General features: G+C 45.5%; 1 protein-coding gene across 1 annotated transcript; it reads right to left on the reverse strand.

Annotated features, from left to right (window-relative positions):
* Window positions 1–2,357: 2,357 nt before the first annotated feature.
* slc26a6l (solute carrier family 26 member 6, like) lies at window positions 2,358–12,151 on the reverse strand. Its single transcript, XM_049023977.1, has 19 exons — window positions 11,752–12,151; window positions 11,478–11,617; window positions 11,208–11,318; window positions 10,895–11,070; window positions 10,454–10,618; window positions 10,102–10,254; window positions 9,423–9,505; window positions 8,999–9,146; window positions 7,830–7,943; window positions 7,470–7,547; window positions 7,283–7,378; window positions 6,720–6,826; window positions 6,375–6,444; window positions 5,545–5,637; window positions 5,113–5,223; window positions 4,223–4,636; window positions 3,704–3,758; window positions 3,298–3,443; window positions 2,358–2,918 (listed from the first exon to the last, which is right to left on the reverse strand). Exons 1-19 carry the CDS (start codon window positions 11,886–11,888, stop codon window positions 2,892–2,894), a joined length of 2,424 nt encoding a protein of 807 aa, XP_048879934.1. The 5' UTR covers window positions 11,889–12,151; the 3' UTR covers window positions 2,358–2,891.
* Between the last annotated feature and the right edge of the window lie 267 nt (window positions 12,152–12,418).

Genomic DNA, 12,418 nt, shown 5'->3' on the forward strand with positions numbered 1-12,418 from the left:
ACTTGAAATTAGAAGATGGGCAATTTTGGACAACGGCGGAGCTCATTGACCATGAATGTCGGAAATGTTGGAGAATGCCACAGCTAATTAGCTGTGAATTTTGGAAAGCCGTGGAGGCGGATGGCTGGAGACACACAGATGATCGGCTTCCAGGTGGCGCCGCAGAGACAGGGGTGCATGATACTTTTACTACAGATGTTTTAGATTCAGATGTATGCAGAAATCTGTAAAATCCTTCAGTATTGAATCCTATTTACGTACCTCTGTAGCTTATCATTTGATGAATGTATGCATTATCCTGGTTGTCTGCATTGACGGTTCTATACCATTTCAAGTGGGGGGGACGGGGGGGTGGGGGGGGGGGCAGACAGGAGACAGTTTTTTTGTTGGGGGGCCCTTAATGTCCTCCAAGTATAACGCTAGACTGCTACCGCCCGTGTGCTGGGTGGTCATGTCACTTCAGCTGGTGAAGTTAACGACAGAAAAATATAATCAAGCTTGTGGAAGCAAGACAGTCTAAAGAAGAAATCAGCATGGCTTACAGCGTTGCATAAATAGCTTTTTGGTTGTCAAAATCGTTTAATTGGACAAGTTTTTAGTTGGCAGGGATGACACAACACAGCGCAGCAGCAGTCTGCTGCGTGTCACAAACTTCGATAAATTGCCAAAATATCAGCACACCACCAATGTCTTTTCACCTGCTTTATCCACAATATCTCCTTTTTAAAAAGGCTGCTGACACATCAAAGTTTCCACTGGGGGGCGCTTTTCTCTCCCGTGATTCACCTGGTTTGCCAGGACAGTAGAATGTGGGGTTCTCCGCTAACGTGATAAACCTTGCTGTGTTTGGTGCTCATAGGTTGTCTATCCTCAGAATACTGTGATTGGCAGAAAGCCATTATTTATAGTCACTGCTGACAAAATGCCACCGTTCACATTCTTCCTACCCTTCCTGAATTCTCTTCCTGAATTTTGCTATACTCATTTTGGGTTTTGCTGGATTAGGTCGGTCTTTATTGGATGGCTTGGCCCATGTTTATTGGCCAGGCCCATGTTTAAGTCAAACAGGAAATACTTTAACCAGGCTATGTGGATTTAATTCACATTCATGCCAATTGTTCAAGGACTAGATGGAGATTCGTGGATTAGTGGATTGCTATGCATTATTGTCCTTGGGGATTTAACAGAGTGAAACTCTTAAATACAGACAGCATATCGACTGCCCCACCAGGGACAATACCACACTGGACCACTGTTATACCACTTTAAAAGATGCCTATCGCTCTGTTCCCCCGGCAGCTTTGGGACATTCTGATCACTGTCTGGTCCATCTTATTTCAGTTTAGAGGCAACAACTTAAACGTGCCAATTAAGCCTGTAGTCAAAACTGTGACGAAGTGGACCAATGCAGCAAAGCAGGAACTGCTGGACTGTTTTGACTGCACTGATTGGACTGTCTTTGAAGCTGCATCTGATATTCTGGATGAGCTGACAGACACTGTGACATCACACATCAGTTTTTGTGAAGATGTGTGTGTGCCAACCTGCCTGCCAGATATCACCAGCTGCAGACGACCCGCACGCCCCGCTGAAGCAAACAAAGACCTGGTAGACGAGCTGAACAACTTCTACTACAGATTTGAGATGGACAGATTCACACCCTTCACCCACCTCACCCCAGAGACAATAACCCCCATCACACCTCTCACCCCTCCTCCCTCACCCTGGAGCTGTGTGAAGTTCCCTCCTGCTTTAAACGCTCCACCATTATCCCGGTCCCCAAGAAACCCACCATCACAGGACTGAATGACTACAGATCTGTCGCCTTGACGCCTGTGGTCATGAAATCCTATGAACGTCTGGTTTTAGCTCATCTGAAGGACATTACAGGACACCAGCTGGACCCCCTGGAGTTTGCCTACCAGGCAAACAGGTCAGTGGATGATGCGGTATATATGGAGCTGCATTATATCCTGCAACATCTCGACCGTCCAGGAACTTATGCCAGGATCCTGTTTGTGGACTTTAGTTCAGCTTTCAACACCATTGTGCCTAATCTCCTCTCCTCCAAACTCTCCCAGCTCAACGTGTCACCAGCTACCTGCAGTGGATCACCAGCTTCCTGACAGACAGGAAGCAGCAAGTAAGGCTGGGGGGGGTCACTTCTGAAACACGGTGTTCGCTCACATAATTGGCCAATAAACACAATTCTGATTCTGATTAAGAAAAAAAAGTGTTCAATATGTGGGGCCTATACAGAGTTTATAGAGCCCCTCATGGTAAAGCTAACATGTTTGGCACAGCAGGGCATTCAGACCATGATTCTGCTTGCTAAAGCTGCCAGACAGGACAAAAAAAATGTTCTCAGGTTTTATTAAACAGTACAGCGGAGTCATAACAGTCCAGGATAAAATACATGCGGTGGTGAGGCAGGTGAGGAGGACACTGCATGCATACTGTAAGGGTCAAGATCACAGCTAATCCAGTGTAAATGGCACAGCGGACAGAAGTTGGATCACTTGGTTACTAAGTAGATTATGGTAGTTATTTTGTGCACGTTTTTATAAACAATGAGAGGATTCCTTTACACTGCTAATTATTCCAAGGAAAACAGCTTCATCAACTTGAAATATCTACATAATCCAACTAATATTTTAACAACTTAAAATAATTTAAAGTATAAAAATAATAACTTTGTCAAACATAGAGATGTGTAGAGTATATCTGAAGCCATGTTTGGAGGAAGGACCTGCCATACTCCAGTTCTTGAAAGTTAAACTACCAAATATCTACTTTGGTAGATAGGAAGAAGGAAGGGCTTTTCCCTGTATTCAGATGGAATGACTGAACTGAAGAAACTCATATGCTGCTGTAATAGCCTCTTCAGTCAGTCACATTTTGGTACTGCATGATGTATCCTGTAAAGAAAAATTGCATTACTTCATGGACGCTTCATGCAACAGTCATGCCAAGCTCAACGCTCTTCATTTCTCTCTTTTTAACTATTCCTCACTAAATTCCCCCCTACCCTTGCCTGTGTATGCCTGTGTCAGATGAATTGTACACTCCTTGCATGCAGATCCATTTTCAGAGCAAATAGCAGTAACATACTTCAGGAACACAAGATCTTTTCTCAGTATAATTTTCTAAACAGCTGCTCGTTCCTGATGACTGTCTCTCTCTCGCTGCTGAAATGTTTTCTTTAACAGATGTTGGTTTACAAATGATGTACCTCATCCATGATTCTGTTCACATGACTACAGACGTTTTTTTTATAGCAGCACATGTACAACATACCAGGATGCAATCGTAACTGGATGCTGCAGATGCTCCACGTTTTTGAAGGCAGTACAGCACAGCATCATGGACCGTGGCAAAGAGGTGGCTCTTGGTGATGGAATCACAGAAGAAATCCCCGGTCTCCAGCTGCTCCACCACAGTGGCTGCAGTTAGGTATATTTAGAAAGGCAGTACAAAATAAAGGACACAGTTAGCACATAAAACCAAGCCCAGCCACATGCTACGGGGCTGCAAACAGCCCGGCTGGATGCTACGGGGCTGCAAACAACTCAGTTAGCTACACCATGGTGCAACTCCACTACAGAGAAAACACAATTAAATCACTTAGTTATGCACAGTCAGACACTCTCAGTGGGGCTATCAATATTCGAAGATAGATAGATTGCTTAGAAAAATCACTCACCCTGACAACCAGCCATGTACACATCCACATCAATCTCTCCAAAGTCCTGGAATATCTACAAGTACAGAGAAAGATAATATTAAATGCGTACATTTTTTATTGGCTTTTCAATTTTCAGACGCATATTAACATATTACAAAACACTCGCTCTTCTAATTGACTTCGGTCTGGTCTGACCTTACTATAGCTGGGTCCGACAATTCCTGTAACAATCGGGGATTAAGGACCTTACTCAGGGGCCCAGTGATGAAATAAGAGCATGAGATTTGAACCAGCAACCTTCCAATCACAGACACGGCAGCTAACCCACAGAGCCACACACAGCAAGGCTGCACCCATGGGGTCAACACTGAAGAAAACTAAGGCCATAATTATAATATATATTGGGGAGGACATTGAGAGCATATCTGAGTATTGAGGGGGGGACGTGTCCCCCATAATTTATATTATAATTACAGCCTTGACATCACCCCATTTTCCTTTTGCCAGGTCCTATTTAAACCCTGTCCTCTTACTTACATTTTTCATGGTCTTAATGGCCACCGTGTCAATGAAGTTGGCAGTGGAAAGGTCCAGGATGATGGAATGGATGTCCCACGTCCACTTCCCTAGTGATCCCAGAGATATCTGCTCAAGATCCCTGCTTAGAGTGTCATCACAGCTGGAGGCCAAGGTAGTGGTGTCCCCATCCAGCTCAGAGACAGATCCCAACATTCCCAGTTCCGGGTCCCCGCCCTTCAGGTACTCCCAGCTGCCATGCTCTCTTTGTAGTTCGGGGATGACGAACACGGTGCCATTCTCCCGCATGGTGAAGTCCTGCTCCTGCTCCTCCCTTGTCAAACCATCCTGTCCGTCATCCTCTCTCCAGTGGACCATCTCCTCTTCAACAGAAAACACCACTTTGTTGCTTTCTGCAGCTTTCATGGCTGCTTTCTGGAAAGATACAACCAGCCATGTATTTGTGTGCATGGAAGCACGTGTGGTGATTATGACGTACAGTCACATGCATTTTATTTATATAGCTAATGCTTTTGTCCAAAGTGACAAACGCTTGGAGAAAGCAGGGTCAGACTATCCCTAGAACAACTGAAGAGCAAGTTTCCAAAACTCACTCGGTGCACAGGATTTGTTTTCAAGAAATTTTTTACGCACTATGGAAATTTCATTTTATATGAGGACTGAGGGTTGGTTCTCGGGAAGCCTGATTATGGGTTATTGGTGGTCCCATGTCAAAAACAACAAAAGATGACCTGAATGAGTTTTGGAAATGTGCTCCTCGTTGGGGGCTAAGGGCCTTGCTCAAGGACCCGGCATACCAACCTGCTTACCCACACGCCATCCCCAAACAGCGCACGCCTGTGAGGAGATGAACACACGTGTCTATGAAGTTGCTACGGCTGCATGCACACCTGTCTCTTGGCCTCCCTCTTGGCCCGCCTCTCCGCTCTCTTTTCCCTTCGTCTCTGTTTCGCCTCCTGCCTCCTCTTGTACGTGATCATTTTGCTGATATTGATCCCGCTCTGTCCAGCCACAAGTCAGGCAGCAGTTACCATACGATTCACGTAGCCCCTCTTTACGCAACTCTTCCACTCAAGGAAATTTGCAACGCTTGTGTCATATTTTTACAGATAATTTTTTACAGATTTACATTATCCTTTTTTAAAATGCTTTCCTTAGATTTTTATACTGGCACATTAATGAAACAGAATAAACACACAATGTAACAGCACTCGTTCAGACCGCTAATAGCTAACCAAACACAAAAATTCAATATCCCAAATCGGTAACTCTATGCATCCCCCACCCAACATGTTCCATTTGACAGGAACAGGAGACCATACCTTTTCTTTGAGGGCCTCCAAGTACAGGTCAGCATTGGCAAAGTACACTGTGGCAGACGACTGGAAGATAGTGACACCGGGAATCCCTTGTGCCTGTCCGGGAATGTGCAGAGCGTCATGGAGCACTGACAATGTGCCAGTCACATGCATTATGAGAAAGATCTCGGTGTGTATATTGATGCTTCCATGTCCCACTCTTGCCAGTGTGGGGAAGCAATAAAAAAGGCCAATAGGATGTTGGGTTACATCTCTAGGTGTGTGGAGTTTAAGTCAAGGGAGGTGATGCTACGATTATACAATTCCTTGGTAAGACCCCACCTACAATATTTTTCACTCACCCTACTTTAAAAAGGACATTGCTGCCTTGGAAAGGGTGCAACGTAGAGCTACGAGAATGATTCCTGGTCTTAGAGAAATGTCTTATGAGGAGAGGTTAGCTGAGCTGAATCTGTTCAGCCTCGAGGAAAGGAGACTAAGGGGGGACATGATCCAGGTATATAAGATTCTAACAGGTCTGGATGCTGTTCAACCAAATAGTTACCTCAATATTAGTTTAAATACTATAACTCGTGGCCATAAGTGAAAATCAGCGGGAGAACATTTTAAAACGAATTTGAGGAAGCACTTCTTTACACAGCATGTAGTTGGAGTATGGAATAGTCTTCCTACTAGTGTAGCGCAAGCTAAAACCCTGGGTTCCTTTAAATCAGAGCTAGATAAGATTTTAACAACTCTGAGCTATTAGTTAAGTTCTCCCCAAATGAATGGCCTCCTCTTGTAAATTTCTCATGTTCTGATTACTCACACCTCCTCCACGCCAATTACCTCACCTCCTTGTATTTTTCCATGTCCAAGTAGATCTCGGTTCCAGGAATCTGACCCAGGACGGAGTACTTTGGACTAAAATTGGGAAAATAAGGTCTAGTTAGATCCACCATCTCGAGAGGACAGCTGGGAATATTGTCCCAGGACCGGGCCTAGGAGAAGGCCCTGGTGGGTGGAGCTATGCATCATGGTAACCTGCTTGAAGTAATTTTGTCCTGGGCCTGGGAATTATGTACAGCAGGCCTTGGTCTACTAACTGTGCATAAGAAACGAAGAGCCAGTCCTGTATGAAACAGGTAACAAGGCAGTCTAAAGAGACAGCAAGAGATAAATGATGGAAGGAGTCTTACAGCTGGGTCCTGAAGATGACCGTCAACAGGGCAAACATGATGGAAGCTGCAAGACCCATGTCCAGGTGGAACAGCAGGGTGAACATCCAGGTGACCAGCCATACCAGCTGTGGCGAGAAGGAGACGTGTACAGGGCGTGGGGGGGGGGGGGAGGTGGTCAGCCAGAAGGACAGCCACAGTGCAGGTCACATTTGCATTTATATATCTGCACTTCTGTACATCAGAGAAGAATCAATACTGATTATGTTGCCAGGTTCTTATTTAAGGTATGATTTTTTTGTACAGAACCCATGTATGAAATTATGCTTTATTTGCCATTTGTACAAGATCATGAGAAAGTGTGGAGTCAGAGCATAGGGGCAGTCATTCATCCAGTGCCCCTGGAGATTTTTTCTGGGGGTTAAGGATGAACACTCAAGGGCTCAGAGACGAGGTGGCTACTCTGCTGAGCACGGGTTCTGAACTGGCAACCTGCCAATCACAGAGGCCTAACCCACTGAGCCACACACGGCCCCAAGTTTATTTGTGTGGCAATTTGCGTGTTTTTCTGTTTATGTTTGTACCAGATCGATCTTGTTGGTCTTCCACAGCGTGATGATGTCATAGAACTGCTTGAACATGCCCTTCAGGTTGACCAGCACGATAGCCGAGAGAACCGCCTGGGGAACAAAGCACACAGACTTATCAAGCTACAGCTCAGATCACTGGATGTGGATCTAGTAAAAGAAGAGACAAAAAAAATTGACGTGCCTTGGGCAGCTCTTGAAACAGGGGCCCCAGCTTCAGTATAGCAATCAGCACTATCAAAGCAGAAACTACCCCAGCAATCTGACAACACAACCAAGATTCATTGGACCAGCAAAGAGACACAATATATTCCACCTAATGTAGGTTGATTATTGTCTCTGTGTAGTTTTAAGGGATTCGAGATCCAAGAGATTTGAAAGAGTTTATTGTCTGTTTTTTGTCATACACACAATAAACAATCAGTTACACCATGCAATGAAAATCTTGCTTTGCATGCCCTGCCGGCCACCGGTAAACACAAGAATCAGTGACTCTTTCAAAACAGCACAAGTCTGTTGGCCACACGTGTGTGTGCCCATTTACCTGTGTCTTTCCCCCTGTGGTCAGCTGAACGAGGCTGCGGGACATGGAGCAGCCGACGGAGTAGCAGTGGAAAAAGCCCCCCGTTATGTTGCTGAGACCCAGAGCTACCAGTTCCTGCATAGGAGGGATGAGAGGGTGATCACCAGCAGAAGCAAAAGATGAGACAAAAGGAAGGGGCCACTGTGTTTCAAAGAGCTCGGCTGCGGTGTACAGTTGGCCTGTGGATGCTAAAGTACGGTAGTTGTTAGTTATGGGAGCTGGGTATTTTTGTGGGGAGAGCAGGTGCTAGCAGACCGACAGCGTTTCGTGGCCAGTATTCCACCAAAGAGGGGCTGATTAATTTCCAAAAATAAACTACAAACCCAGAAATTTGCATATTCTGATTGCATGCTTTTTTAAAAAGGAAATGGTTAAACGTGTTGAATCTGTCCAATTGATTCACTGCTAGCATTCCCGCCACCGCCGCCCCTAGTTGAGAAGTGTTGCTAGTTTCTACACAACGTAAACCTGTCTGCAGTCATCAGAAGGTTGGGAACCCCGAAATTAGAGAAGTCATGTACTGCTCTGGAAAAAAATTAAGAGACCACTCTATATTTTTTTTATAATCTGCCTTTTTAAATCCTGGTAAAATCCTGTGGCTGAAGGCTACACTGTGAGACAGGCTGCTTCCGGGTTCAAAGTTTCTAAGACAGTAGTACACAAGAAGAATATGAAGCAGGAGACACTGGCAGTAACCAAAAACCAGCCGAATAGAGGGCAGAAGCAACTTTCTAATGGCAGAGATGACCATCAGCTTATCCAGCAGTGCCTCATAAATCAGAGGATGACCTTCCAAGGGAATGGGAAACATTAAGTGGTGTGAAGTCCACTGCTAGGACAGACCATAACAGGCTTTTAGAAGCAATGAGAAGCAGGGCAGAACCAGGAAGGAGATGGCGAAAAATGTATGTGTCACACAGGTGCATAACCATAAACTGATAAATAAGTGGAAATAAAAATTTTGCTGTGATTTCTACATTTATTTCAGAGCTGTAGGTCAAATACTGGTGTTAGATTTCAGGATAATCACATAAATGGAAACAATAAAAAACAGACAATGTGAAACCGAGGCCCTGTGGACCATCAACAGTATCATGCCCACGCTTTGAGTGTCCCAGCGAGATGCAGACCTGGTTGGTGTCCACCTTGTACCCATTCTTGATGGCAAAAGTCTTGCCCAGAGAGACGGAAATGGCATAGCCCACGAGGGCCAGTGCAAAGGCATCTCCGATCACCTCATGGAAGAGACTGACCTGCGGTGTGCTGGGAGGGATCAGCCTGTATAAACAAACACCAACAATAGACAGTAAGTCATGCTTTTGCGTTAACCATCCATTAAAAAAGATAACAAGCATCTGCATTCTTTTATACAGTGCAAGAATTTCATTTTATATTTATCAGACGCTATGCAAATCGTAGAGATGTATTTGACGCTGCCAACTTATAATAAAATGTCTTATGTAGATGATGCATGGATATGGTCTCTTTATGGCTCAGGGCTAGATGGTTCTCATGCATTTGCCCACAGTCTCCACCCTAGGCAATCTGACTCACCCACTGGGGATCGCCCCCACTACACCAATTGCGTAGTTCTGGTTCAGGAAGGTATAGCTGGACAGCAGGGTCGCCACGGCAATCTGTTCCACATTCAACAAATGGAAGGAAATGGCTTAACCATGGAGAGCAATAGCAGGATTGGCTCACAGCTGTGTCTGCTAGCCTGATACAACATTATTAAGGGGCACAGCCACTATGTGACCCTTCAAGGGTGTGTGTGGGAGACGGGGCAAGTCTGTGTGTTCCTAGCATTAGTATCTGTTAGCATGTGTCTTAAATTAAGTTCCACATATGTAAAGAAGCTGTATTTGTCATATCTACAAGCACATTTGCATATCCCATCTTGCTATGTTTTTTAAGACTCACTCGCATGTTGAGCCTAGGGTCCGAGCTCATTGTCAGCCACTAATCCAATGCCCCTGGATCGTTATTGGGGGTGTTAAGGACTTTGCTCAAATAGTGCCGTTGCTTCTCTATTGAGTGCAGCATTCGAAAGCACAGAGGCTGAACCCCCTGTGTATACCAATGTCATTTATGTGTATTTTCATGATGCACGGCGAATGCGTAGTCAACACCGTCATTGAAACATACAGCAGGAGGTTAAATAACAAGATGAAGGCAGAACACCTTTCCCAGCCTTTCATAATAAAGCTGCTCCATCGGGTAGCGCACTCACAGAGATGAGTTCCACAGGAATCGGAACAGGCAGCTTTTTGGCAAGGGCGGAATTGAGTTCCTTGGCAGAGAAGAGGGTCGCCAGGGACACTGAACTGACCACGAGTGTGGGGACATGAATCTGGTGCAGCTGAGAGCAGATGTCCACCAGCACCTGAGGAGAGATGGGTGTGGCCAGAGTGAGAGGAACTTCTGGAAAGAAGGAGCGCGATGAAAGCTAAACAAGAAAAACTCCAGGGGGGTTCATGCTGGTACAGGAAAGAGGACAGTAGCAAGATGAAGGGAACAAAGGAAAAATATAAATAAAAATAAAAAATTGAAAGCAAGAAAAAAAGGTTTTTGTGAGTACTCACATACACCAGGGACAGAGGTCCGTTGAACCGCCTGGGTGACAAACCAAAGATGTATTTCAGCTGTGCCACCACTGCGTGACAGGCAGCAGCTGAGGTGTAACCTCGGACGAGGGGTTCGGACAGATAAGTGCCCACAAAGCCAAACCGGACCAGACCAAGGACAACCTGGAGGACAGATGCATGTACCCATGAAGTGCCCATCCCTACAATTATTAATTAACAGCCTGTTAATGTTATTCACCCCCCCCCCCTCCCCAATGCAGACCACATTTATGGGACATTTGCACGCTTGGAAGAAATGATGATATCAGTGTTCTTTAGCAACTGGTTTTATTGAATAACGCTGGAAGGTTCATTCATGCTGATGTTCCAGGAGATCCAGAACAAGGGATCAATGTTGGAGGAGTGTACAACTCAACCAGTACGATGCTACATGCTAACCTGGATAATCCCTCCCAAGACAGTGGTGGTAGCAGCCACCTTGACCCGGTAGCTGTCCCGGGCTGCTTCGTCCACGATGTTAGTCAGGTTGGTGCCATTCATTATGAGAAATTTATGGTCAGGGGCTAATTGTTCCACCACACTGCCCACCATAATACTGAGCACTGCAAACGGTCCTAAGAATAGACACGTGGATATATCTGAACATCGGTGCAGACTACTCGCAAAAACACTGAACATCCATAGCAGACCTCAGAACACTGATAGAAAGTTTTATGCATCTAACTCGTGCAAATAGCGCTTTGAATCTTACCTATGGAGATATGGCGGGATGTCCCAAAGAAGAAATATATCAGTACGGGGTACAAGCAGGTATAGAGGCCAAAAACAGGGGGCAAGGAAGCCAGAAGTGCATAGGCCATGCCTGTAAAGAATACATCAAGTGGACCTTTATATTAGCCTCAGTCACTATGTCTGCTCAATCAGGATAAATATCTATAGAGGTCAATGTGCAGCGACAGCTCTCTCTGGTTGCTATGTTTGTTAGCTGTCGCTCTCTGTAATGCTCAGCGGTCAGGCTCACCCTGTGGCAGCTGCATGATTCCCACACTAATACCGGCGATAAGGTCACCCATGCCATAGTCCCAGATGGAATAGCGTGGCAGCCAGTAAAGCACAGGCAGGCAACCCACCACCTTGCGCTTCAGCTGAGGCAGCGAGCACCTGGGAGCAGAGGGAGACACTGGGATATGGAATAGAGGGGGAAAAGCAGCTACCCATAATACTTTGCCACCCATAATGCTTTGAGGCAGCACCACACCTGTTCCGTTCCATACAAACCAATGGCTCCGTCTTACCTGCATGAGTGTTTGAGCCGGTCCGTTAGGCAGGGCTTCTTAGATGAGTGCAGCTTCTGGGCGAGTTCCTCCAGGCTTGCCTCATCCAGTATGTCTCTGTCCACATGGTAATTAGTGCTCCCCCGTTTTGCAGCCATACTGGGCTGTTTGCTTGACTACTTTTGCAGGATCTCTCTGTCAGTCAGAGGTACACTGGTCCCTGTAGGTACAGTCAGTCTGCAGTCCTGATGCTAATCAGATCTCAAGGAAAGGATATCCCAAGATCCTCAGACTGTATCCGGATCCAGTTTTTGGCATGTAACCCCACAGATCAGTGCAGTCTACTGTCCCTTCACTGTCCAGTAATCTGCTGCATTTATATCCCTCTGGGAGAAGTGCACCAGCTCTCAGATCCTAATAGTTAACTTACTCTAATGAGCCAAGCACTGCTCAAGCAAGTCTGGCATAGACATGACTTAAAGACTGCCTAGCTATATACTACAGAGCAGGAGCACTTTCTAATTGGTTTTGATTTGATAAGAGGTACCACAAATGTCGAGCTATTTTACCCCGTGACTCTTTTGTACTTGATGCAAAGTTGTACTGCACCCACATGTAATTGGTTTGTATAAGATGTTCTGAGTCGGCTGTCCACAAAATCCATTATATTTTCTTTGCTTCGCATTCA

This window comes from Brienomyrus brachyistius, chromosome 8 (genome assembly GCF_023856365.1).
Source record: "Brienomyrus brachyistius isolate T26 chromosome 8, BBRACH_0.4, whole genome shotgun sequence".
Lineage (NCBI taxonomy): Eukaryota > Metazoa > Chordata > Actinopteri > Osteoglossiformes > Mormyridae > Brienomyrus > Brienomyrus brachyistius.